The sequence below is a fragment of the Gymnoscopelus braueri genome (genome assembly GCF_963280865.1).
Source record: "Gymnoscopelus braueri genome assembly, chromosome: 11".
NCBI lineage: Eukaryota > Metazoa > Chordata > Actinopteri > Myctophiformes > Myctophidae > Gymnoscopelus > Gymnoscopelus braueri.
The window spans coordinates 39,056,951-39,084,088 of NC_137613.1; the positions used below are offsets into that span (position 1 = coordinate 39,056,951).

General features: G+C 42.6%; 1 protein-coding gene across 1 annotated transcript in view; it reads left to right on the top strand.

The window, feature by feature from the left end:
* The first annotated feature begins 1,562 nt into the window (after window positions 1–1,562).
* LOC308095953 (solute carrier family 45 member 4-like) overlaps window positions 1,563–27,138 on the top strand; it is a 54,931-nt gene continuing 29,355 nt past the window's right edge. Inside the window, 3 exon segments of the mRNA XM_080443137.1 lie at window positions 1,563–1,705; window positions 5,615–5,699; window positions 21,568–23,222. Of these exon segments, the coding sequence (XP_080299263.1) occupies window positions 22,916–23,222 (307 nt within the window). The 5' untranslated portion in view covers window positions 1,563–1,705; window positions 5,615–5,699; window positions 21,568–22,915.

Here is a 27,138-nt window from a genome sequence, read left to right on the forward strand (position 1 = left end):
TTTGGAAAATTGCCAATGCTATACATGTTGTAATGTTGATTAATTCCAGAAGTCATTCAAGAAGGACTAGAAATTATAAAGGAATAGAAAATGGAGATTATAAATGCTACAGGAAAAAAGTGTGTGCAGTGCGTGTGTGTGTTGCACAGTATCTGGTACAGTATGTGATGCAGTATCTGGGCAACTTGTTTGCCTTGTCGAACACATAAGTTGCCATAAGACTAGACATCCTTCAACATTTTTATGTGCTCAGATCAGTCTCTCTCCCTTTACTCTCTTCCTTCTTCCCCATTCTCTCAAACCAATTCAAAGGAGCTTTATTGGCATGAGAAGACATTTACATTGCCAAAGCAAGTGGCAAGTAAAAACTCTCTCTTTTCACCCTTGCACTCTGTTCCTTCTCCCCCCCATTTTCTCAGTCATCCTCTTCTTTAGCCTGGGACCAGACGAATCTGCGAGTGCAAAAAAAATAGTCTGTCTACGCCAGGCTACCTCTTCTTACCTCCTTTATCTCCATCCCACCCCCTCTCCCTCCCAGTGGTGTTAAGTAACTATTTTTTTATTTTATTGGAGTATTTCCAGTTTTCAGTACTTTTACTTCTACTCCACTACATCTCAGAGGCAAATATTGTTCTTTTACTACATGACAATTATTTGAAAACTTTAGTTACTAGTTACTTTGTAGATTTTGATTATTATTATAAAACATACAGTAACCACTTCATGCGACGCATTGTGAGCTTGTAGATCTGCTATTTTCAAAAGATTTTTACTTTTGAAAACTTGTGAAATGGGACATTCTGCATATAGACCCCTTAACAGACGACGTCACTCTGGCTCCAAATGAATCCCATTCTGTCAGGTCTCGCTAGGGCGCGCCTCACTAGCCAACACACAAGAGGGGGTTGGGGTGCACTGAAACCAGCACCCTGAAACAACAGGTTGAGAATTGATTGCCTGAAACCTGTGCATCCAGTCTCAATGTTGGTAAACAAATAATTGGTCTATTGAGTACTTCCTACTTTTGGTACTATAAGTACATTTTGATACCAATATTTTTGTACTTTTACTCAAGTACATTTTGAATTCTGGACTTTAACCTGTAACAGCTACCTTGCAGTATTGATACTTTTAATTAAGTAAAAAAAATTGAGTACTTTTCCCACCACTGCTTCCTCGACCCCCCCCCCCCCCCTCCTTATTCTTTTTCAAAACTATATATAATAAAACAATTTAATAGGGCTTACACATTCTATAGCTGTGTAATGCTCAGCGAGAGTGGGAGGGAGGGAGAGACGGGGGGCGGGGTAGGTAGAAGTCAAAATCAGCTGACAGGCTGCAGGATTTGCCTTGGAAAACAACCTTTACATACATATGCATGCAGAACGTGAGGCCCCGCCCACTGTCCTTTCCCCCTTTTGAAATACATAAAGGCCTCTTGCGGAGACACCTACGAACCCCGCCCCTTTTTATGCAAATCCGCCCCGCGTCAGCGGAAGCTCGGCGCTGGTACGTCTCTCCTTCCGACTGTTATTCCTTTTAAAGGCGTACTTAAAAGACTCTGGAGCTTCAGCTGCAAAAGCACCATAGAATCTAATGCACCAAAACAAAGCGATTGGAGCGGAGCCCCCCCCAAAAAAGACATAGATCATAACGACCAGCGACAAGTGTCTCCGTCCAGGCGGGTTGGAATAACGGCGGCGAGGTGCGTAACACTGCATGTTTATTATAAACGATAACGGCGTGACTTAGAATTGTGTCGATGTACTGACTGTACACAGCATCTCAGGTTGCGGCTGCAGAGAGAGAGAGAGAGACAGACAGACAGACAGACAGACAGACAGACAGACAGACACTCAGACAGAGGGAGAGAGAGAGAGAGAGAGAGAGAGAGAGAGAGAGAGAGATGATGTGACCAGTGGTGGTAAAAGTAAAAAAAATTAAAGGGATATTTCACTTTCAAAAAAAATGAAAAAAGTAATGGAAAAATCACGGCCCCCCACGCATTAGAATGTCCTTCTAATGAGTGAGGTGGTCGTGTTGAGTAAATGTACTTTTATTAATTATTAATAGTGTAACGTTGTCATAAAGTATGTCTTTTGCTCGCATGAGTTTGCAATAATCGCTAATTGCTTTTTGATAGACATGCCAATAAAGCACAATTGAATTGAACTGAATTGAATTGAATCGAGTGTTTACGACAGGCTATTTATCTGTGGTGTAAAGTAAGTAAGTACATTGTACTTAAGTACAATTTGTAGGTATTTTTTACTTTATTTTCTACTCCACTACATCTCAGAGGCAAATATTGTACTTTTACTCCATTACAATTATTTGAAAACTTAAGTTACTGTAGATTTTGAATATCATTACAAAACATGCATTAACCACTTTAGCCTTATATACTTAAGCTATTTGAAAATAGCCGATCTACAAGCTCACAACGGGTCGCAAGCTTGTAGATCTGCTATTTTGAGATTTATGTACATATTGAACTTGCAAAATGGGACATTCTGCATAATGAGTACTTTTACTTTTGGTGCTTTTAAGTATAGTTTAATGCCAATACTTTTGTACTTACTCAAGTAGGCCTACATTTTACATACCAGACTTTTACTTGTAACTGAGTATTTCTAGATGGTGGTAAAAAGTAGGCCTACTTTTTCCACCACTGTTTACAGGCTATTTATAGTAAAGCAATAATAACAAGAGGCAGCAGCATTGCTGCCACCTCCTCTTGTAACGTTATACTGTATGAAGTTGTTTATTTTGTGACCGACCCACTGAAATGCTGCAGACATGTTTTAACATTGACATTATTTGTGAAGTCTACGACATGCTTACTGTGCTTAGAAGTTGAGAGGGAGAGTGTAAGAAAGAAAGGAGGAGAGACCAGGAAAGAGAGAGAAAGGAGGAGAGACAGAAATAGAGATAAAGTAGGAGAGAAAGGAGGAAGGAAAGAAAGAGAGAGAAAGGAGGAGTGACAGAAAGAGAGAGAGAGAGAGAGAGAGAGAGAGAGAGAGACAGAAAGAGGGAGAAAGAAAGGAGGAGAGACATGAAGAGAGAGGGAGAAAGAAAGAAAGAAAGGAGGAGAGACATAAAGAGAGAGAGAGGGGGGGATGTTGACCTCTGCCATCTGTGATCAGGACAGGTTGCATAATTAGGTTGCTCAAGGCTAATGAATTTAAAATCTGAACTTCTAAACTAAGTAATTACATTATGGGTTTTAAAAAACGTGTCGTCTTTGAGTAAGATAAAGTGCAATGTTAAGGTGTGTGTGGTAGGCATCTCCATGCCTGTGGTTTTTAAAGTGTTGTTTTTTTCCCCCATGCTTTAATGTAGAGATTACATAACATTTTTAGATTTTAACGTATATTGTAGGGTTTAATTTCCCTGCTGGTGCTTTGACCCAAGTGTGAGTTATGGGTAAAATAATAGTTATTGTTTTTGATTGACTTGATGGAATAAAATGTAGCCTACAGTCAACTCAAAGTCCTTAAATATTGGTGGTATGTAACCCTCTGCACATTGAGTGACTTATAGTAGTCAACAGCATGTACTGTAGCCTGCAGGCTTATCTGTCAGCCAATCAAAGTGTGATGTGGACCCACAAAGGCACACTGCTTTATTTTTTATTCATTTGTATTGTGAGGTCATTTTAATTTTAATAACAATTATCCTGTAATCACATCTGATTAGCCATTTGTATGTAAACTTTAGTGATGTGGCATACTATATGGCAGATACTATTAGGCAATATTGTAAATATTTAATGAAATGTAAATAAAACTGTTATAGCTCCTATTGCATACAGCAGTGGTTCTCATAGTGGGGTCCAGGGACCCTCAGGGTTCCTTCCTTGTGGGTGTTCCAAATTGACAGGTCTGTAACTCTGAAAAGTAAGCGTCCATTTGGTTTGATTGATTGAATACTTTATTAACAGTTTGCAAAAAAAGCACAGAGGTACAGTTTCATACAAAAGGATGCTAAAGGGATAAACCCAAGGAAGCCTTACGGCTTGTTTGGGGTCCTCCTGTGTATTCAATTCATCGAAACCTTTAAAGACAAACAATAATATACGAGTGGTAATCAAAAAGGAAAATATGTACAGTAAACAGTTTGGGGGGGTGGGGATCATTTCTGGTGATGAGCTTAGACCTTTTACAGGGGGGCCAGTTACGAGTTCCCTTTGTACACTCTCAAGAGTTATTATGGGGGTCCTTGAAATAAAAAAGTTTGAGAACCACTGACATACAGTATTACTGTAGATTTAGGCTACGTGTCTGGTCTTGTTTACGCTGTACTGTGAGAACGGATGGTGTACATAGTGTACTTTGACTTTCTGAGACGTCTTTGAAAGGGTGATTTCTTTTGTTCTTTTTATTTCAAATGTACAGTACAGTACCTGGCCACTGAAATTATTGAATTTCCCCTGAGGGATATTTTCTTGATTAGAAGTAGGGGATTAGGTGTGAGTCTTGTTTACAGTGTCCACTAATACCATAGTACAGTACACAAAAATGTTTTTGTCTTAATGGTTCCTAGATTATTTACAGGCAACGTGTAAATAAAGTACCCCCCACAAAGCCTAAACGATGTCTCGATGTTACTATTGTGTGTCTCTTTGAGAATTCACTTATCTTTGTTTTTTGTGCTGTAATGGAAACGAGTCATATCAGAGTGGTAAAGCGGTGTCTGTATAGTGTACAAAACGACTCCTTGTCTGACTGTTTTTGGTCGGGTTGTGTCTCCTGAGGAATCTGTGTGGTTATTTTGTAGAGTTGTTGCGTAGGAGGAAGGAACAGTGTAATATTGGAATTCACTGTTAGAACAAGCTAACTACCTGCTGGGTACGGCTGACAGATTAAAACAGTGGCTTCCAGCATGATTAGAAAGGCCCATACACGCTATGTGTGCGTGCTTGTGAGCGTTTTCTCACTCCTACTTTAAAATTAACCATTTAACCGAACCCTAGCATCCCTATTCGGGGGCGAACATTCCGTGAAAATATCAGATCTACAAGCACACAAAATAGACGGGGTTTTCAAACGAAGAATAGCGAAAATAGGTGATCTACAAGCTCACGTGTCGCATAGAATAGATATTTATTTAAATCTCTTCACATTTGTTGAAAACAAAACACACGCAGACATTCTTTGGACACTTGGACAAAGATTTTTTATTTTTTTTACTTGTAATAACATCCCCAAAATAGGGATACCATGGTAATAGTGGTTAATCTACGTGTGACCTCCTGTAATGACTGTCAACAGCCACGCAGGCTCATTGTTCTGTGTGTGTGTGTGTGTGTGTGTGTGTGTGTGTGTGTGTGTGTGTGTGTGTGTGTGTGTGTGTGTGTGTGTGTGTGTGTGTGTGTGTGTGTGTGTGTGTGTGTGTGTGTGTGTGTGTGTGTGTGTGTGTTGTATTGATTTTTGTATATGCCTCTCTCATTGTGAGTACCGTATGCGTATCAGCCTTAGGCTGAATAATACTCCATCGCATACAAAGCATTGTTAACTTGAAAGTCTGTTATTTTCGTACAGCGATACAAATGTTTCTCCACTGAAATGGCAAGATTTGTGTTGATTTATTGTGTATGTGTGTGTGTGTGTAGGTGCAATGGTAGGGCCAGTGCAGATTGTGACCTGGGCCTAACGACAACATATCAGCGACATTTATGAAGCTTTCAAGACCTTTTGGTGAGTGTAACACACACACACACACACACACACACACACACACACACACACACACACACACACACACACACACACACACACACACACACACACACAAAATTTGGTCATTTCGTACCTAAAAGCTCTTCCTTTTTTCTGTTTCTATCTCCTCGTTGACATTGCATTTTCTTTTGGTGCAGTCAGTCTCTGTTCAGTGCGTGACGGAGGAGAGCTCGATTAGTCGAAGTGAAACCAATAGACTTCCTCTAGATGGGATTGATGCTGACTAACTGGTGCTGATTCAGCAAGAGGGCATGAACTATGTCATACAATTAGTCACACACAGTCACATGTGTGGTACACGCATACGCACGCACACATATTCACACACGGTGCACACATGCATGTAATACTCATTGAAGCACACACTTTCACATATAGCCTACATGATCATACGCGCACATAACAAGTCTGGGCCCCAGTTACCCATCTACAGTCTGTGCAGTTTTGATCTTGTTATTGCAGTACATGCTGTACTTGACATGAATCATATTTCAAACTGCAAATCGACGTACTGTAATTTGCCTCCAGTTTGCACACAATTGCAGCTAATTAGAAAGCTACGCCCTTGCTTCACACACTTACTTAATCTATCAATTTCAACCCACATACACACACATAGTCTTTGAAAATCTAGCTCTGTGTCCTAAACACGGATCCTGTGCACAGATAACCCACTTCCCATTCTTGTAAAGTTTTTCTATACACAACCCTATGTGTGCGTGTGTGCGTGTTTGTGTCTCCAGGGGGGATAGAAGGAGAATGTGTATGTGCCTAGCCTCACTTACAAAAACTGTAGCTTGCCATCAATAGCCTCCCATATCTCTACCAGATCACTCACACACGCAAACAAATGCATGCCTGCAGTGCTGCTGATAAGGCGCCTAAGAGAAAGCAACTGCACTACTCTTGTCCCCAATCACGCACACACACACAGGCGAAATTTAAGGAAAATCATCAAAACACGTGAGGTTCAACAGCGATGAAAAGTGACATTATATTAAACACACAATAACAGACTTGTTGATCATCAGGGAGGCTTCCTTTTATGGCAGCCATCTACAAATACAATGCCTAAGTGCTTGCCTCAGCGTTGTTATTTCGCTCACACAGGAAATTGTGGGTGCCTCTCGCTGAAAACTGAACACAATTTCAACCCTGGTTTCACACTTTCTGCCATGTTCAGTAGGTAAGAGAATTGATACCCGGCACTACAGTCCATGTTGTGTTGTCTTTGTGTCCTGTGACTTTTGTGTCCTGTGGGTTGTTACTGGATCTCAAGGATCCAGGACAAGGATAGCCCTAGACCCTGGTGATCAAAATGGTTGGCCTGTAAGTTAAACCGTTAGCAAGCCCTGTCTAAAGCCATTAGGACCAAGTGCATGCATGCCTGACAACTGGCGTTATGCTATATTAACCTGGCAGTAATAATATTATGGCTGCAATACCTCATGCTTGGGGTTATTAGTGAAATCGAGCAAACTAGCCTAAAGCCTGATTTATGCTTTGTCACACGGCAGCACAAGGCGTGTGACCAAGTTTTTGGTCTGGTCACAGCTTGTGTTATACAATATTTTCACACCAGTTATGAAATATTACATAATATTAACTGACCCAGTTAATGTTACCAATAGGCAATTTCTTTTTGCCAATGGGTTCCCAGATTGCCAATAGCCTAACTGATGACAGAGAGAGACACAGAAAATTGTCCCTGGTTGTTATCAAGCCTGGGTGTAACCATTTCAGAAACCTGACACCATGCTGGCTGTGGCAGGTTATTACTTTGTATAAAGCTAGCTTGGCATTAGAGTAGACACAGCCTGGCAAAGAACAGAGGTGACAATAACGTCAAGGTTGACACAATGTACGATTCAGCAACGGCCTGCTGTGCACTCCATCAGTTGCACGCAGCAAAAACACAGCAACAATAACAAGTTAGCATGATAGACAGATGGGTAGATATTGTGACCTGTTGTGATTTGTGTTTGAATGCATTCATTTCACAGGTCCATTTCACAAACGGTTCATCTGCCATTGTGGTTGTTTACATAAGTGATTCTCAACGTGGGGCCTCGGAACCCCTAGGGGAGGTCCCCAGCTAAATGATTGATAGTTATTCAATCGCCACGTCATTTCTTTCAAGGGGACAATAAAGTGCATTTGTTGTTGTTTGTTAAAATATTAAAGGACACTTACAGGTCTGTAACTTTGAGAATGTTCAAAATAAAAAGTTTTAGAATCGCTACATTATCAGCTATAATAAATTACTATCAGTTGGTGGTACTATGCAACGTGTCATGATAGCAGCATTTTGGCTACATGAAACTAGTTCAAACTGTTTCATCTTAAAGCACCTAAGCTGCGCGCAACCTTTCAGTTAATTGCTGGGGCTGATATATTGCAACTCTGATGGAATTCTTTTGCATACTTGTACAACCACGCTGCTATTGAAACGTTTCACGTGAAACACCAGCCTTAGAGTTTCCAGCGTTCGTTGGGGATCTTTCAGGCTGTGGTGTTGATTCTGTCCTCTCCATTCCTCTCCATGTTAAATCACAGCGACAGCAAGATAATCAACTGGGTGTGTGTACATTACAGTACATGTTTTTATCTCCACCGGACCTAACCCTGTTCATCTCAGGTAAACACAAACGTAACATACCAGTTGGTCTTGATTGTGTGTCTGTGGGTGTTTTTATGTGTATTCGTCTGCACAGACATTTTTACACTCAGAGTTAAGTTGGCTAACACTCAGATATTTCTCTGTGTGTTTGCACGTGCGCCCATGTGTACATAGTACACACAACAGAGTGCGCTTATTAGAGGACGAGACAGAGAGGGACTGTGTCTGTCCATTAGCTGGAGTGCAGTATTGCTAACAGTGTTAATGACATTACTGGAACACTGCCAGTTCCCTTCTCTATACCGTCACCCTAGATACGTGTGTGTGTGTGTGTGTGTGTGTGTGTGTGTGTGTGTGTGTGTGTGTGTGTGTGTGTGTGTGTGTGTGTGTGTGTGTGTGTGTGTGTGTGTGTGTGTGTGTGTGTGTGTGTGTGTGTGTGTGTGTGTGTGTGTGTGTGTGTGTGTGTGTGTGTGTGTGTGTGTGTGTGTGTGAGCTGTCTTGTGTGTGTGTGTGTGTGTGTGTGTGTGTGTGTGTGAGCTGTCTTGTGTGCTGGCTGTAGTGGTCTTTCAAGGGATATTTGTTTGGGTCTACTATGCTTTGAGTCTCATCACATCATAAAAAAAACAACATCAACAACAACATTCACTGACACTCCCAAATAATAAGTAATGATGACTTATATAATATAAAGAGGTTGGGCTTCTGGGGCAAAATCCTCCCTATAATTAAAGTAAAATTGCTCCCAGTCATACAGAATGTCAACAGGGTATCAAATAGTTACTGGAGTTAAACAGAGTCCCCCATGTGCACTTGTCTAAAGCGTGTACCAATGTACTGACAAACATATAGACATTAACCCGTTAAGTAATTGCATTTCTATGGATGGTAAACAGTGGAGAGAGAGAGAGAGGAAAGATGAAAGAGTGTGGTAGAACGAGAATGGGAGACGGTTAAAAGAGAACATGTGACAAGGAATCACAAGCGTTCCCCCGCTAACTTCACACTATGCAGAGCTTAGTGTACATGCAGAGTGATACTAGTCTGGCATGGAAGTAAGTCAGTCTACTTTAATGGAGTGTAATGCTGTGGTCTTGGCTGCTTATTGATTTGTTGATTTGTTATTTTTAAGATTTTATTTTTTGGGGCATTTTATCCTTTTTATTTTCAGATAGGTCAGTGTAGCAGAGAGACAAGAAACCAAGGCCAGAGAGAGGAGAGCATGCTAGACAAGAGCGGTCGGATGCAAACCCGGGTCCTCGTGTTCACATTGAGCATAATGGGTAGAGCCACCAGTTTTTTTGTTTTTACTTTTGACAATGATGAAATATGCTTTTTACTTCTCGCTTTGACAATAAAATAAAAACCGGTGAATAACACTGGTGGTACCATTAGCCACAGTGAAGAAGGAGGAGAGACGGATGACAGCAAGACCGAAAAAAAGGGGGCGAGAGAACAGTTATTGAGGCTTGTTTGTAGAAAAGGGAGACCTTTGTTGGAAATTCAGTTCCAGCTTCACCCAGCAGATGGCTGCTCAGATGGTCATGCTCATAGACATAAAAAGCTGCCTCCTAGTCTGGGGCGTCTGTATCTGTGGGCGCCATGTTGGAAATGGCAAGCTCATAAGAGGCAGCCGCGCAGCAGCAACTATTTCGTTGGAACTTGCCAAACTCAACACTCGGATTTGTGAACTAAATCGGATTTTACTGCAATCTTAATCTCTCAAGAACAGATTCTGCTCTGCGTTTGAATCTGTCGGTAGCCGTGTTGACAACCCGTGCGCATTGGTTTCAAGTGGGCGTGCTATCAGATCAGGAAGCAGGCCGTGCTTTACCCAATCAAATGTAGTGGGCGGGATTTACGTGTGTGCCGTTCCTTCCCCACTAGAAACAAGCCGAAACTCATTTAACAATAGCGTCCTCGAAGCCAACAAGACCACGGAAAGTTAGTAACATTTTAAATTGCTCTTGTATCATAGAAACAAGTGGGCTTATAACCAAAACGATCCATGTTCTTTGGGAGAATTGGTGTTAGTGTTCCGTGGAGAAACATTGTTAGTGGGAATGAAAACATAGTCGCACCACCGGAAGTGGAGCGCTGAAGGCAGACCAAAAACCACGGTTTCCTTGCGCACGGGTCCACCGTATAGACCCCCCCCAGAGCCAAGTGAAAGAGTAAAAAACAGCAGAGGGCGCTGTTTTTCCTTTTTATTTGGCGATGGGTTCCCAGATTGCTGCAGTCTAAACAGGGTCCCAGAGACATAGTCAGTTTGTGTGAAGCTTGGGGCTGTGCAAACAGACGTTTGTTTGTAGCTTGGGATAAGATTGGTTCAGAACAAAGACTGGACTGACAGAAATGCTACTTGGATTGGATAAAAGTATTTTGGTATGACAATATGCATTTTAGATGTAACCGTACAGGCCTACTGGATCCATAACTCCATATCTGGCATTTGTTACAAACCTAGCGCTTGAAATTCGGTGGAAATTTCAGGGAGTTGTGATGATTTTAATAGTGGAGAGACTGCCTGCTTCAGTGGACTTAAATGCATTAAAAGGCTCGGCTGCCACTTCCAATATGGCGGCCGCTCCAATTAACTGCAGCGGCCAATGAGGTATCTAGGTTTCTATATCTATGGTCATGATGGTCTCTCTCTGGCTCTTGGGCGGAGCTGTTAGGGTTAAATGCTTGATCCGGGACACTTAAACACATAGACATGGGTGGGCCTGGATGCAAACCGGTGACCTTCTAAGTACCAGATGGCCTCTCTAGCCAATCAGCCATGGCCACCCCATTGTACTCTTAATTAATATGGCCTTTGCCTTTCCTCTTTATGCAGACATAAATAAATACATTTATGTATGCTTGTGCCTGCCACTTGTATGTTGTGCCCAGAGCTAAATATACGTAATACAGTCATCTGATATTGGCTTTGATAACCGTCTACCACTAGAGCCCCAACCAGCCAGCCAACATCTCACGTGCATGGCAGAAATCCAAGCCAAAAGGTGGGGCTAGGACAGGGGGCCACACTGTAGTAGCATGGGAGATAGTTTTGCATTTCTACACTGAGAGTGAACCAAGATTATAAATCACTTTATATTGCCGTGGGAGTATAATTATGTTAACTAATGTTAATGTTAACTGTTGACATTATGTGTCTGTCAATAGACTGTGAAATGGAAATTTCAACTGATTACTTTATGACACTCGCATGTTTAAAAGTTGTGTACATTAACCCATTTTGGGCAGGAACCCCTATTTGTAACTATACACCCCCTTTTGGGGTTCCTGTCGCCTGTTGCTATGTACAGTATATAGCAACATATATATTTTTTAATACATATTTGAAGTTTTTCAGAAAAGAAAAAGAATAGAATCGTATAAACATATAAACATAACACTTTGTTTCTGTGGGTACGTGTCTCTGTATGTCTGTGTGTGTGTGCCCCTGTTTGTCTGTATGTATGTTTTATTACAAGGTATATTTTACAAAGTGTGCAGGGCCACAACGTAGTGGGTACAACAGCATTGCATTGATATCTGTATTATAACTGGGTCACAGTGATGGTGGCGAGTCATAAACAACACACACACACACACACACACACACACACACACACACACACACACACACACGCGCACACGCACACACTACACAATGGATAAATTAACATTAAGGAATTTACTGTGTAGGGGGTATAGTCTGGGCCACAGGGGATATATCTCTCTCTCTCGCTCGCTCGCTCTCTCAGCTCGCTCCCTCTCTCTCTCTCTCAGCTCTCTCTCTCTCTCTCTCAGCTCTCTCTCTCTCTCTCTCTCTCTCTCTCTCTCTCTCTCTCTCTCTCTCTCTCTCTCTCTTCCCCCCCCCCCTAACTGTGGGCGTAGACCCAGAGGTTGAAGAGAGAGGGACTCATGTAGTCCCATGGTTCTGCACCCTAAGGTATTGGTCCCAACGGGTCAAAGCGTCAGGGGTTTTGTAGGGGGGTTGACGGTAATGAGACTCCTGTATGAAAGTAGGCCAAGGCTGTTGTCAGCAGCTTGTGTGAACCTCATTGCGTGTAGATTTAAGCAAATCTACCTGTGTAACATACATAGGTAGTCGTATAGAGATCTCCATATATGGGCATAAAAGGGACACAGACAAACAAATGGTTATGTACTCTGACAATTGGTACTGCATAACCGGAGGGGCATGCGTTCCCAACTTTCATCGTTACCTGAGTAGTAGTAGTAGTAGTAGTAGTAGTAGTAGTAATAATAATATAATAAAACATTTTAAAAAAAGTTGCTAGCTAGCCCACTGCATAATCTTTTGACAAACAAAACAAAAAATACCAGAAATATGTCGGTATCAGGAAGATTTGTGCCTTTTTTCCCCCCCCACAACAAGAAGTCACGGATTGCTGCTCAGAACCCTTTATCCATGCAGGCAACGAATCATGAAGGCCATTTCCATCTGTTTGTCTGGAGTCTACGAGACTTGCGTGTTTGTGAAAAGGACAGCGTGTGCTAGCTCTGGTCACATGCTGTTTTAGAATGAGTGCCTATGAAAATTATATGTTTGGACATCCTGGTGGCTGGTGCCTCAGCCTGTTGGTACACACACATACCGCACCATGCCACGGCAATGCCATGAATGATGATTATACAATGAGCCAGTGATGATTACATGTCAGTATGCTGGTGTGGAGAGGAGCCTATGAGAAACACATGTTGGCATGCTAGTTTAAATGGGAGCCCAAGTAATTGTGATGGACATGGGTTGACTTCCTCTTTTCATATAGATTCAGAGATGTGCGTGCATGCTTCATATTATAGCAATTTAGTTGTTGTTGGAGTATTTGTCACTAACAGTGACAAACAGAGGACTGTTTTCATATATGTGTTGATGTACAGTGACTCACTGTACATCTGCACATACATGAAAACAGTCCTCTGCATTTACCCATCCTAACTATTAAGAGCTGTGCGCCCTATTCATACAGCGCCCTGTGAGCAGTTAGGGGTTAAGCGTCTTCCTCAGGGACACTTCAACACATAGACTGGAAGGGTCGGGGGGCAAACAACCGGTGACCTTCTGACTGCCAGACAGCCTCTCTATCGGTTCAGCTACGGCCGCCCGTAGCTGAACCATGGCTGAATGAGCATGCACATACATGCTTGCTTGCATGTGTTGTGCTTGGCCTCTTAAGGTCAATCAGGGTGTCAGTGGAAGCATGTGGGTAATCTAACCTCATTGTTGCAAATCCAGACAAATCTCCAGTACATTTCTAGGTTGGCTTGCTTGGTACTCCACTATATACTGTAGCTTAGGGTACACAGTAGTACACACTCCTTTAAGCCACATGTTTTGCAGGAAGTCAACAGTAACAAAACTGGTTTCGGATTAGGTTGAGTTGAGAAACCGTAAGTAATCATGAAAACACAGACTCTGTCTTTCAAGCCGTTTGTCCACTGTTGCAGGATTTATTTGTGTGCTTACTGAAGTCTGCTCAATATAGATTTGCTATTGTGTTACACAGTTGGCAGGTGATAAGAAGCCAGGGCGCTAACGGAGTTGCCCAGATAGTTCCATTGCACAAGCTATTCTAAAGGTATATTGTGTAATCTATGTAGGCCAGTTAGCCAGCTCTGTAGTTAGCCAGCCCAGAAGCTCTCTAAATATAAACATTAGGATGACGAGGCTATTGCTGGCTGCTAATCTGACTGACACCAAAGCACCACAAGTCCACAACATGAAGTGTGTCTTCTCTTCTCTTCTCGCTTTGTAAATATTGTATTGTTCTGATCTGTTCTGTTCTCTAAAACTTGTCGGGCCTTAAGAGAGATATCTAAAAGAGAAAAAAAGGAATACTTTGAATATATTATTTTCACTTTGAAAAGGATCATTTGTAAAAGTCAGGTTTAATTTTCTTTTAACGTGAGCCTCCAGGTTAGTGTAACGGGTTAGGTATGATAGAAATAGGGGTTAGGGATGCATGTAAGTCAATTGGAGGTCCTCTCAAATATAGAAATACAAAACCTGTGTATGTGTGTGTTTTTTTTGTGTGTAAACAGCTGGTATGTTACATCATCATTCATCCACATACCAGGCCAGCCGGTATGTTATGACTCATATAAGCCCGTATGTATTGTTGTCAGAGTCAGAGCGTTGTCATTGGCTGTAGCACACGTTGAACCACATGTGGGTCCCACTGCACTGCAGCACTGCAGCTCCATAAAGCACATAAACACGTCCCCTCTGTCAGTCAGTCTGTCAAGCCTGATTTATACTTTACGTTGCGCATGATCATCATGTCTCACAATGCCGCGACCACGTTGTGAACTTGTAGATCGGCCATTTTCGGTACGAGACACCAGTGCAACTAAGTATAAATCAGGTGTCAGTCTCTCTCTCTCTCGCTTAGTCTCTGTTTTTATTCGCCTCTCTGCTGGTGTCATTCTGAATGTAAATCCAAATGTACACTTACATCTTTATGTTTTGAGAGTCGGTTATTTTCGCCGAACGACACTTTCGTACGACATGGTATGAATGAGGCTTTACTCGCTCTGTTCTGTTTCTCACACTCCCTATCTCTCTCATTTGGGATATTATCCCAAACCCTGCCATCAGCTTGCCTAGGCTGGAAATATTATTCTCATGAAGAAATCTAGTCGACTCAAAGGGAACAGTGGGACATTCATATGTGTGCATGCAGTGTGCCTTGTAATTATCTTGTTATTGTTTTCTTTGAATATTTGACCGGACATTGTAATTATCCACACATTGTGTGTGTGTGTGTGTGTGTGTGTGTGTGTGTGTGTGTGTGTGTGTGTGTGTGTGTGTGTGTGTGTGTGTGTGTGTGTGTGTGTGTGTGTGTGTGTGTGTGTGTGTGTGTGTGTGTGTGTGTGTGTGTGTGTGTGTGTGTGTGGTGTGTGCTAGCTTGATGATGCAGAATGTTAATGATCCGTTTTTTTCTACATTCTCGCTCCTTAGATGTTTAACTTACCAATCTCCTGGCCCTGGGAAGTATCTTATATCTTGCATTGTGGGGAGTTGAACGCATACACTGGTATAAACTGAGCCAAACTGATCAAAATGCAATAGAAGAATCTCTCTCTCTCTTGCTATTTGTCTCTCTCTCTCTCTCTCACGCACACTCACATACACGCGCACACACACAGTATGTAAACTTGATCCTGACTGAGACCTTCTGTCTCGTAATCTATATCCACCTCTATATGGGTCAGCACCGCATGCATGAGCGTGTGTGCATGTCTGTTTGTGACACCAAAATCCATGTACAGATACAGCACGATGAAAAAAGTAACAACAACACCCCCCCCCCCAACACACACACACCCACACAAACACACACACACACACACACACACACCCTCTCTGCTTCTTTGTATGTTGTCTTCTTTCACTACCTTAATCTCACTCGTCTATCTTCACCTGAAATACAGAGTAGTAACAGTGAGATAGACAGACTGGCCGAGACAAAGAGACAGCCTGACGCCAAGTAATATGACGGTATCTCCAGTCGCTTAGGGCCAATACTGTTCTCTCCAGTCGCTCAGGGAAAATACTGGTCTCTCCAGTCGCTTAGGCACAATACTGGCCATTAGCTTTTTTTCTCCTCAGGGTTCTTCCACTGGAATGTTGCCATGGAACGTGAAGATTTACAGTAAATGTAGGTAACGCAAACAGGTACTGCTAACTGCCAATCAATATTACCCCCGTGGGCATGTTCCCACGTTATAAATAGCAATACACCTGGGGGGTGAAGAATTTAGGAATTTAGCCTGACCCTAATGGGATAGAGAGTTGTTTTGTATGAGAATTATTTTGTGCACCTGCGTTTTGCAAGCCAACCCAAATAGTCTGTTCCGTTTTAAGGCCTGTGTCAGTGTGACAGGTAATCTGGTCTGAGACACAGGAATAAACACTCACTGAAATAGACAAGAGGTGTGTGTGTGTGTGTGTGTGTGTGTGTGTGTGTGTGTGTGTGTGTGTGTGTGTGTGTGTGTGTGTGTGTGTGTGTGTGTGTGTGTGTGTGTGTGTGTGTGTGTGTGTGTGTGTGTGTGTGTGTGTGTGTGTGTGTGTGTGTGTGTGTGTGTGTGTGTGTGTGTGTGTGTGTAAACGAACTAGTATTTCAACTCTGACAGTGTCAAAATGTACACTTGCATGTCCATTTTTTTTAAACTCTCAGGATTAAACTGCTTTGCATTTCTGTGTGCCACTGAGACATGGGAGACGAGAGCCTCTTAATTTGTCCATGACCTTGAACTTTACTGGTATCTTCTTTCCCTCCCTCCTTTCAGCCTTGCTTTTATCTCACCTTCCCTGTGCCCTCCCTCCCTCTTCGTGTTTAATCTCTCCATTTTCCTCTATTAACTGCTTTTATTTCTCTCATTCCCAGTCTCCGCTGGTTCTCCCTCTTTACTCTTCATCGGCCTTTTTCTCTCTCGAACTCTTTTCTTACACTGCCTCCTTATCCCCTCTTCTGCCCCCCATTGGTTCAACCATCTCTCGTTACCTTTTTTATCCCGGGTAGCAGAGACATACTGACAATTAAAATCAACAATAAAAAAATATATATTTTTTTGCACTATATGTTGAAGTGATGGCGAACTACAGTACATAGGGAACAGCTGCAAGTCAGTGTATCTTTCCCACGTTTACAGACAAAGACAGATGGTTCCAAGTTGTGGAGGCGTGCTTGATTTATCAAGCCAAACAATGAGACGACCTCAAACTAGGACACATCACTTGTCACAACGGATAAATCCGAAATGTTACTGTAAATGTATTATCTTCTCCCTTTTTCCCAAATTCCCTCCCTCTATCCGTCCACCCCACTCTATCCGTCACCCCTCTATCCCCCTACCTCGCTCTTCCATCTCTCTCTCTCTCTCTGGCTATATACCATCTACCGGTCCTCTCTCCTTGCACTTATCTTCATTTTCTGTCTTGGTTCTCACGTGAGCGTTGTTTATGTTGCCTCCTAGAAAAGCTCAGGTGTAACTCAATATTGACTTGTCTCAAGTTACACACACACACACACACACACACACACACACACACACACACACACACACACACACACACACACACACACACACACACACACACACACACACACACACACACACACACACACACACACTCTCTGTGAGTGAGGCAATAGGCTGCGTGTTGTGTTGTACTGTATGTATTTAGAGCTACAATCAGATAGCTTTCACAGCTTTGTGTGTGTTTGTGTTTGTTTGATGGAAGGAGAATGACAGATATACCGGCCAGATAGCACTATCTGATGAGAGAAAGACAGAGAGAGGGGGGGCGGGTGGATAGTGGTACAGTATCATCATTGTTTTTTCTTTTCTCAGCCTTTTTCCCCCACTTTGACCTTGTTTCTTTTCTATCCTTAAAATTGTGCACACACACACACACACACACACACACACACACACACACACACACACACACACACACACACACACACACACACACACACACACACACACACACACACACACACACACACACACACACACACACACACACACACACAGCTGGCGTACGTACACACACACACACACACACACACACACACACACACCCGCATGTAAACAAACATCAAATACACAACCCCAAATATGCACACACACACAGGCACAACCACTTTCGTCTACACAAGGGGTGATCAAACCTTTTGCAGCAATCACCCTCAAGTTGATTGTTTGACAGCTGCCAATAGCCATGTTTTTAATAATTAAAAGCTGAAGAAAGGAATAAAGTTACATAAATGAACAGATATGTAATCACACAAAACTAAATAATTCCTAGATTTTATGTCATGTTATCAATAGGGTGTAGTGGGAAAACAGAGGTGCTCAGAGTTGTGAAAACAGGGACAAAAAACGAATATTATGCATTGATTGGCTTAACGCTTTGGTATCCGTGCACTCAAAAAGATAAGTGACATAAAAGCATGTTTGCTTTTTCCAGTGCACTCAGGACAAACATTCGAGATGTCTTGACCACAAATGAGGTATTGTTCAGGCAAATTAATGTTCATATAAAGCTTTTCATGGCACACCAAATCCTGCTCTTTAAAGTATAGAAACAAAAATGCATGTACAATCCTGTAGCACCAAAATCCATGTAACAGAAACCAGTAAACAACATATGATTATCAGTAAATTCAGTTTAAAAACCGAGAAATTACTCAATGCAATTGGAATCCGAATCATCTTTAATAGGTTTTAATATTTCCCCCATTTAGATTCTGTGACCTACTGCCCACAGTTTGTGCACCACTTCTTTACACACGTACTGTACATAGCTCACACGCTAACCCACACGCAGACAAAAATACATCTGAAACCTGGTTTTCAGCGGTTGAACTACATGGGGCTAATGCAAGAATACACAAACAGGCTGAAACTGTGATATATCATCATCAGACCTGATGAACCCAAGTGCTCTTCATGTTTATTCCCACAGAAAACCAAATCTAAACATTTTGTATATTTTGGTCATGTTGGACTTGCATTTGTCTGTGTCTGCTGCTAGTAGACCAGCAAAAGTGTTATTTAGGCCAACTCTGAAACTTGTGTTTGTCCAACTTTAGGCTAAAAGACACTGGGGATACTGTGTACAAGTGGCGGTAGCGTGTCCATGCAAGAGAGACATGCGACATTAGAGTGGAAAATGCTGTGTGCGTTTTTCTTGAGCGGGTGGGATAGGGGGGTGCTGTTATGTAATCTGCCGCAGCCTATGGGGCAAGGTGAGGAGGAGGGGGTACTGTGTGTGTGTGTGTGTGTGTGTGTGTGTGTGTGTGTGTGTGTGTGTGTGCGCACACCACACGTGTGTATGAAATATGCATGACCATCTTGAGTGCACCATGAATGTTAATAGGGACACGCAGTTGTGCTGAGAGAGTTAAAGAGAGAGGCCAACACAGAGAGAAAGACCAAAACAAAACATTGTGAGGTTGAGAAACGGTAATATGTTTACATTTCCTCTCTTCTCTCATCCTTCTCTCTCTCTCTTTCTCTCTCCCTCCATGTCTCTTTGCCGTTCTCAATTCCTCTCTCCTTATAATTCTCTGTTCTTATTAACTTTCCTAAGTCCAAACTGCCTCCATCTATTCATCTTGCCATCTTGCCATCTAGCCCTCTCTCTCTCTCTCTCTCTCTCTCTCTCTCTCTCTCTCTCTCTCTCTCTCTCTCTCTCTCTCTCTCTCTCTCTCTCTCTCTCCCTCCCCCCTTTCCTCTCTGCCCCCATTCCCCTTTCGCTTTGTTTTCTTTCTCAATCTCTCTCTAAGAGGCTTGATGAGGGTCTTAGCACTGTTATTATGATGTATCATGCACGTGGAAGGAATTACTTTGTTTGTGTGTGTGTGTGTGTGTGTGTGTGTGTGTGGCTGAACGTGCTGTGTCTTAATCCATCAGCGGAGCCCTTGACACACTCGCACACACACAACCACACACACACTCTTCCAATGTACTCCATGCACCCCACATTCTTATGTGAGAAATAGGCCTACTACTGAGTGAATGCTGTCTTAACCCATTCAATCCGGGAACGCATCTACAAATGTAAACCGTATGTTGCTATAATATCAGTGGTTCTTAAACTTTTTCATGTCGAGGACCCCCAAAATTATATGTATTTGGTCACGGATCTCCATCTCAAAATATGTTGTTCCAGGGACCCCCCATTTGAGTTACAAATGTTCACTTTAAAAATATATATGTTCAAAGATTTGCACAAATATTCACGATTTTTCAAAAAGAGCAGATCTACAAGCTCATTGCGCAGAACTTGGTGCCGCGCTATGAGCCTGTAGATCTATAGCTTGTATATCTATATATAATAATTGAATAAAATAATGGCTATAGCTATGCGTTCCTGGTCTTACTGGGTTAAGCTCTTTTCACATGGGTAGCTAGCAACGCTACACGTACTCGCTTAGATCCGCAGGGTTGCACTGCTCTCCTCATGTGAATAGACACTAAACGCAATTAAACTCTTGGCGGCGGGCGCGTGCATGACACGGGCACGAACGGGACAGTTTCACGGGATTGCACCCGCTTGTCGCTCCGCCTGTCAGATTGCCCGCAATACCTGCCCACTCGCCTCTCACCGAAAATGAATTACTAGGCGCGTCAAGCGCCACACACCCCCCCCCCCCCCCCCCCATGTGAAAAGACCTGCTTGGCTGGCCTCCCTCTGTATTACTATCCTCCAGGATGTTTGTTATCAAGTAAAGGGCCCCTCGCTCTCTCTCTGTGTCTGTCTCTTTCTGTCTCTCTCTCTGTCCGTCTGTCTCTCTCTCTCTCTTCTGCTCTGCACACACAGAACTCTCTCTCCAAACACTAGCTCAGTTTGAATACGTTTCAAAATATTCACATAGTGTTCTAGTTTTATGTGTCATGTGTTTCACTTTTTCACTGTGCAAATAGCCGAGGTCCAATCATGCACCCCTCATGAAAGTCAAATTGTTCTTTTCAAAGTCTTACTGAGAAAGAAAAAAAATTAAGAAATAGTTTTGCACTCAATGTATCCTATTGCTTTTAAACCGCAACATTTGTTGAGTCTACATGTTGTGTTGTCTCTGTCTAGACATATATTGATATGAGGCGAATAACAGATGCTATTTTAGCAGCCTGGCCGATCTTAGCCTTTTTTGGTGTTGAGTCAACCATGCAGGCAAAGCACAGGAATCCTGGCAGTCTTTTTGTTAGCTATCTGAAATGAATGTTTTGTTCTTTTTCAGCAGTGGCCAGAAGCCAGCTATTTCCAAGACACTGTCAGACCAGCCAATTGAAAAAGAGAACTGTTTTGTTCCCAATTGACAATCTAAAAAGAGATTACGTCTGTTGGATGCAGACAACAGCACAGGTGCAAGTGTTTCAATCACTTATTCGCTAACCAAGGTTTTTTTTCTCTCTCTCTCTCTCTCTCTCTCTCTCTCTCTCTCTCTCTCTCTCTCTCTCTCTCTCTCTCCCTCCATTCTCTGCCTGGGCTCCAACCAACGAACGGAAATGGCGTTTTCTACTCCAATGGCTTTGGTTCCTCTCTCCTCTCGACCAATGGGACACTCGCCACCGTCCGATGATGGGGCTGCTTCCTGTTTCCAAACATCGTGGTGGCCAACATCGGGCTGGTGTTGTGTGCATGTGTGTGTTGTTTTTATATATTTATTTTTTTAGATTGATCAGCCAATCGATGGGGATCCACCAAGGAGCTCCGCCCACCTGCGTTGCCTGCCCTCCTCCTCCTCCTCCCCCCCGCGGTCTCCTCCTCCCCGTCTGCCACTCATCTTTCCACCCTGCCATCCAACCCTCAATACGTAACTCCAATATGACTCTGGAACTCACTGAGTGGTGTTCTATATGGATTTTCACTGCTTACAATAGACAGTAAGAAGAAGGAGGAGGAACCTCGATGTCAAATAAGCCATAAACTACACACACACGTACACACACGCACACACACACACGCACACACACACACGCATACACGCATACACACACATATACATGCAATACCCACTCTTAATACCAAATAAAGTAGTCTGATAGTTCCGTCAGGCAGGGCCACACACACACTCATACACACCAAAAAACAGAATCAGAATCATTCACATCACATACACACCCTTATACACACGGAATGTAACTTGCACTCTTCCTGTGAAAGAAGAACAAATCGACTTCCTTCATTTTTCTGGGATAACTACTCCTTGGATGGTTGGTTTATTGCTTTGTTTTGATCTCTGGAGGGAGACGAAGAAAAAACAGTGAATGGAGGATTTAGACATCATTCGTCATATTGGAAGCTACCTTTCTTCTGGAGGAGACCTTTTCAGAGAAAGCAAATCGTTTTGAATCCCAAATCGTTTTGCAACGTGACTCATCATAGCTGATATCCTGGTCTGGGTGATATTGTTTTTTTTGTTTTAGCTTTTTTTTATGTTTAGAAGCTTTGACTAAGAATACTGATCACTGCTAAATCTATAAAGAAAGGATCTGTTACTCTTCTTTATTTGGATGTCATATCTGGGCCTTTTTGAGTGTTAGTAGGACCTAGTCTTAGGTCGTTACCTTCATTACCTCAGACGGTGGTGGAAGAGGATCCGTTATTAATCGGTTCGTTTTTTATTCAGAAATTCTATTTTAATAATACGCCTTTTGGTGGCGTTTTGCCGTTTTTCTTTTCCCACCAAACACCAACAGAAGTTATAGCTACTTTAGAAGTATTTGGAAGTGCAACTATGAGTAACTGTTATAATTAAGAATCTACAAGTAACTTACCACTACTGGCCTCTAGGGACAGGGGTACTTGCTTTGTTAACTGCTAGCTTTAGTAATTGTTCTCCATTAACTACTAGCTGCTGTTCTGATCTTTGAGGAGGGGGCTTGCTTTTTGTTTTCTGCAGTTGCAGCTGCCCCCCCCCATTCCTCGCAGAGATAACGCTAGTAGCATTAATTTTTGTCAAGGACCCGAACATTGTTGCTGTCGTTCGGGGACGGGGCACGTTTGTTTTCCGTTGCTTGCATGCCCTCCACCATGCCTCCCCAGAACACAGAGCCTGACGCTATGCAGGTCGGAGCTCTGGTGGCTGGGGTTAATGGCAAGAATCCTGCGGGGACAGGCGGAGAAGAGGAGACGGGAGGATCAGCAAGAAGGAGAGAGAGAGAGGGATCAGGACGAAAAAGACGAGGAGGAGAGGAGTCGGTGAGCGAGGTGTCGATAGACCGCATTCCCTTGAAGAGATGGGTGATGCACGGGGCGGTCATGTTCGGCAGAGAGTTCTGCTACGCCATGGAAACGGCCCTGGTGACACCGGTACTGCTGCAAATAGGTGAGTGGACAGACCCCACAACACAAACACACAGGTGAAAGCGAGGAGAAGAGTACACACACTCCACAACACAGACAAACACCAACTAAAGTAGTTAGTAGTCTAATTTTCACAGTGTCACTCAACAAATGTACAGGTAACAGTCAATTTCTTTTAGATCATAAAGATGAAGAATACATTTGCTCAAATACTTAGTTTCTTTGAGAATTATTGTTCCAAAAGTAAATCATACAACTCTTACTATTGTTGGATGAGCTCTTTTCTCTGTCAGTATCATCCATGGAGGAACTGAATCTCTGGGAGAAATTGCTTCACTGACCATAAACCACAAAGTTATGTGTGAATGTTTGAACACACATGTACTTTAAGTACACTCTCTTTTGCTGTCTAAGATTGCTTTTGAGATCCGTGCATACTTGGTTTAGTTGGTTAGTATCAGATATCTTATAATAGCCTTCTCTTGTGCTATTAATGTGCACATAAATGTAGAATTTATTGTCATGCACATTTAGTTGGCTTACAGGGAGACCTCTTTGCAGCTGGCTACATATGCTGTGTTCTAGGCACAGGGTACCCTTGATACTGATGGCCTTTCACTAAATGTGTCTGGGGATTAGCTAGCTAGCACCATGACGCACCTAACCCTGGACACTCAAGCACGCACACATATAACACACACACACACACACACACACACACACACACACACACACACACACACACACCGCCAACACCTTCCTCATGAAGACAGAGAATGTGTGAAAAGTCAAAGAGGGAGAGTGAGGAAAGGAGAGAGATAGGAAAGATGGACAGAGTAACGGAGCGAGAGAATAGGAGGGAGATAAAATGCCAACGCAGCTATAACCTTGTTTACTACTCAACCAAAGTCATCTCTCTCTCAGTGGTGTCTCCTAGCTTACATAATAAACATGATTGAACATTCCTGGCCACTACTAAAGTATACAAGCCCTGGCTGCCTCACTTTGGCTGTGGACAATTGTCTTCATATCATATCTCTGATGTCTGACATATGATTGGTCAGAAAATGCAGAACACGCTAAGTTTATTCTATTTCAGATTGTTGTTGAATGACGAGTGCTGTTCACTGTGGTATGATGAACATGGTGAGATGGTAATTTCCTGTAGTCTCATAGCAACAGAGCACAAGTATTCCTCCAACCACCCCCGACCACCTGCTGGGTACTGCTCGCTTCAAAAAACACTGTGAGGTGGAAACGGTTATAATATTCCTTGTTTATCATCATCATTTCTTATCCTCACAGCCATTATCAATTTAACCACTTAAGCCTAAGTTATACTTTGGCTATTTGAAAATAGCCCATCTACAAGCTCACAACACTTTGCATGTTGTGAGTTTGAAGATCTGGTATTTTGGTTAATTAAGTGGTTAGAATGTGTCAGTTTGTACACTTACACAGTTAATGGAACACCCTTGATTTTGCTGTGTCATGTGTATTGCAGTTTCTTATCTGGTATTACATTTGATTAGGCTGGAGGCGCATTGTGTGTTATTTGCTCTAATTTCATCCCATATTTGGCTGCCCATGCCTGTTTTCTAGTTTGAGATCTGTCTGAGAGTGTCTGAAGAGATTCTGGCCCATTTTCTGAGGCAGAGTTGGCACAGATTAAGATTCTATCCACCAAAACCGATCAAACCAAAGGCGGCACCGGGCTGAATCACTGGGATGACTCACGCTGACTCATCGGACCACAATTTTGGTTGCCAGTTTTAGTTTCTCAACCAAATGTTTGGCACCCAAAAGTGAACCATGAGATTTTATCATAGGGTCACAAAGATCAAAATTATTTGGGAAATTTAGGGAAAGGGATTATTTACTGGTTCTGGGAGAGGGGACATTTCTTTACTGCGTTCACCCAGTAGATGGCTTGATCAGATTGCTCTGAGCACACGAGAGGGAGCTCTTAGGTGTTAAATGCCTTGCTCATAGGACACTTCGATACGTAGACAGGGAGAGCCTAGGGTCAAACTGGCGACCTTCCAATTCCCAGACAACCTATTTTTTTTGTTAATGCATTGAATCTCAACTAAGCGTTTCGCACCCAGTGCATATAGAGTTGAAGAACTCTAAATGTTAATGTGTATTGTGAAGACTCACAGGATGCATGGCAACTATTGACCTCTAGAGCCTAAAGACTGCCTCTTTGCTTTTTTATTAGCGCAGTAACTATTTGCGGTAGTTGGCTGGTGCTCTCACCCTGAGTAATAACAATGTGTGTGTAGCAGATTGAGGTGTTGTCCCCTCAACACAGGGGTCATTTGTGTGTGCATGTGTGCGCTTGCGTTGCAAACATCTTGGCTCATAGATGTTCGTGTTTACACAACCCAGCGAAAGAGGTTGGAGGTGAGGGATAGTTTTGTTCATGTCCTGAAAATAGGCTTAACATATCTTAAATTGTATTTCTCAGATAGATGTAGAGAACAGAAATTCCAGTTAGAATGTCTTAAATTATTTTTAAAAAAGTGTTCATTTAACATAAAAAATGTTACGTCCAATTTTACACACAGTTAAATGAACACTGAGTAGTTTGTAAAGAGAAACACTCCACACAATCTTTGTTCTGTTGTTTCTGTTCATTTCACTGAAGAAACTGATCTTCAGCTGTATTAAAGTGGTCTTACATTGTCTTATAACCTAAGGCCTTAGGTGGAAAGCATACGAGTGTCTGAACTGTGTCTGACATATTTGCTGTCAGACAGCTGCCATTAAAATTAGGATTCAAACGGCCTCTTTCACCAGTCACTCTGATCGCTACTGGAACTTTATAAAGACTTTACAACCGACTCTGCCTGTCTGACTGGTTGGCAGGCTTTTCTGCTTGTTTGTCTGCTTGTCCATGTTTTTGTTCATCTCTCTCTCTCACCTCTGCCAAAATTTGGTTGTTGCACCTGTTCCAAGTTCCTCCAGAAAATAGACTCGGCTAAATGACTTAATGCAGTCTAAATGGAGAGGAAAGAGATTTAGTCAAGGGTACAGGGAGAATGGGCAGGGGGGGTAAAAGACAGGGAGGACAGATGAAAGGAATGGATGAAAGGAAAGACGGAGAGAGAAAGAGGACAGGAAGAGGAACGGTACCGTGGAGCAAGTGTGATGAAGTGATGAGCAGTGTGTTTGTGTGTTGTGCTGTAATCAGCTCTTTTTGGTCAGGACCTGGAGCATGCTACCTTACATAACTGCTCATGCATTCTTGGAACCAAGGTAAAAGCAACCCAGAGAGGATGGAACGCTACTGACCATGGTCGGGATTACAAAATTTACGTCTGATGTATACTTGGTCGAACGGCAGTGTCCCGAGCCTAAAACTCACAATGCGTCGCAATGGAACAATCTGGTATTGGTATTTTCCGTGCAGGACACTTGTCGTACAACAAAGTATGAATTAGGCATTAGGGTTCCAATCGGCTTCCATGTTCACGTTCCGTTTGCTCTGAATCAGAGAAGGATTTGCAATACTGAGTGCTTTGTGCTCTGCGTAAACCAGTAATACGTGAATTTTGTTTACGCTTCGGCCTTCTTAGATTTACCAAAGCAGCTTACCGTCATCCATCTGGAAATGTTGTCTCTATTCATTGAGGTTGCATGCCTTATGGCGTTGAATTGCCCCGTTAAGGCTCTTTCTCTTGCAGTGATGGTGCATACCTTACAGCAGGGGTATTCAACTAGATTAGGCAGGGGGCCTAAAATGACTTCAGGTTGGGGGGGTGGGGGGGAGTTAAGGAAACACACAGAAAAGAGCCCAAACTGAGTGCAGTCTGATGTATGGCCAAATCCCATTGGAAGTAGAGTATATGAAATGCTTATACTATTCAAATATTATGGAATCTTACACAGCTACCTATTATTTAGTGAACGTATAATTGCCACAAGAAAGTTCC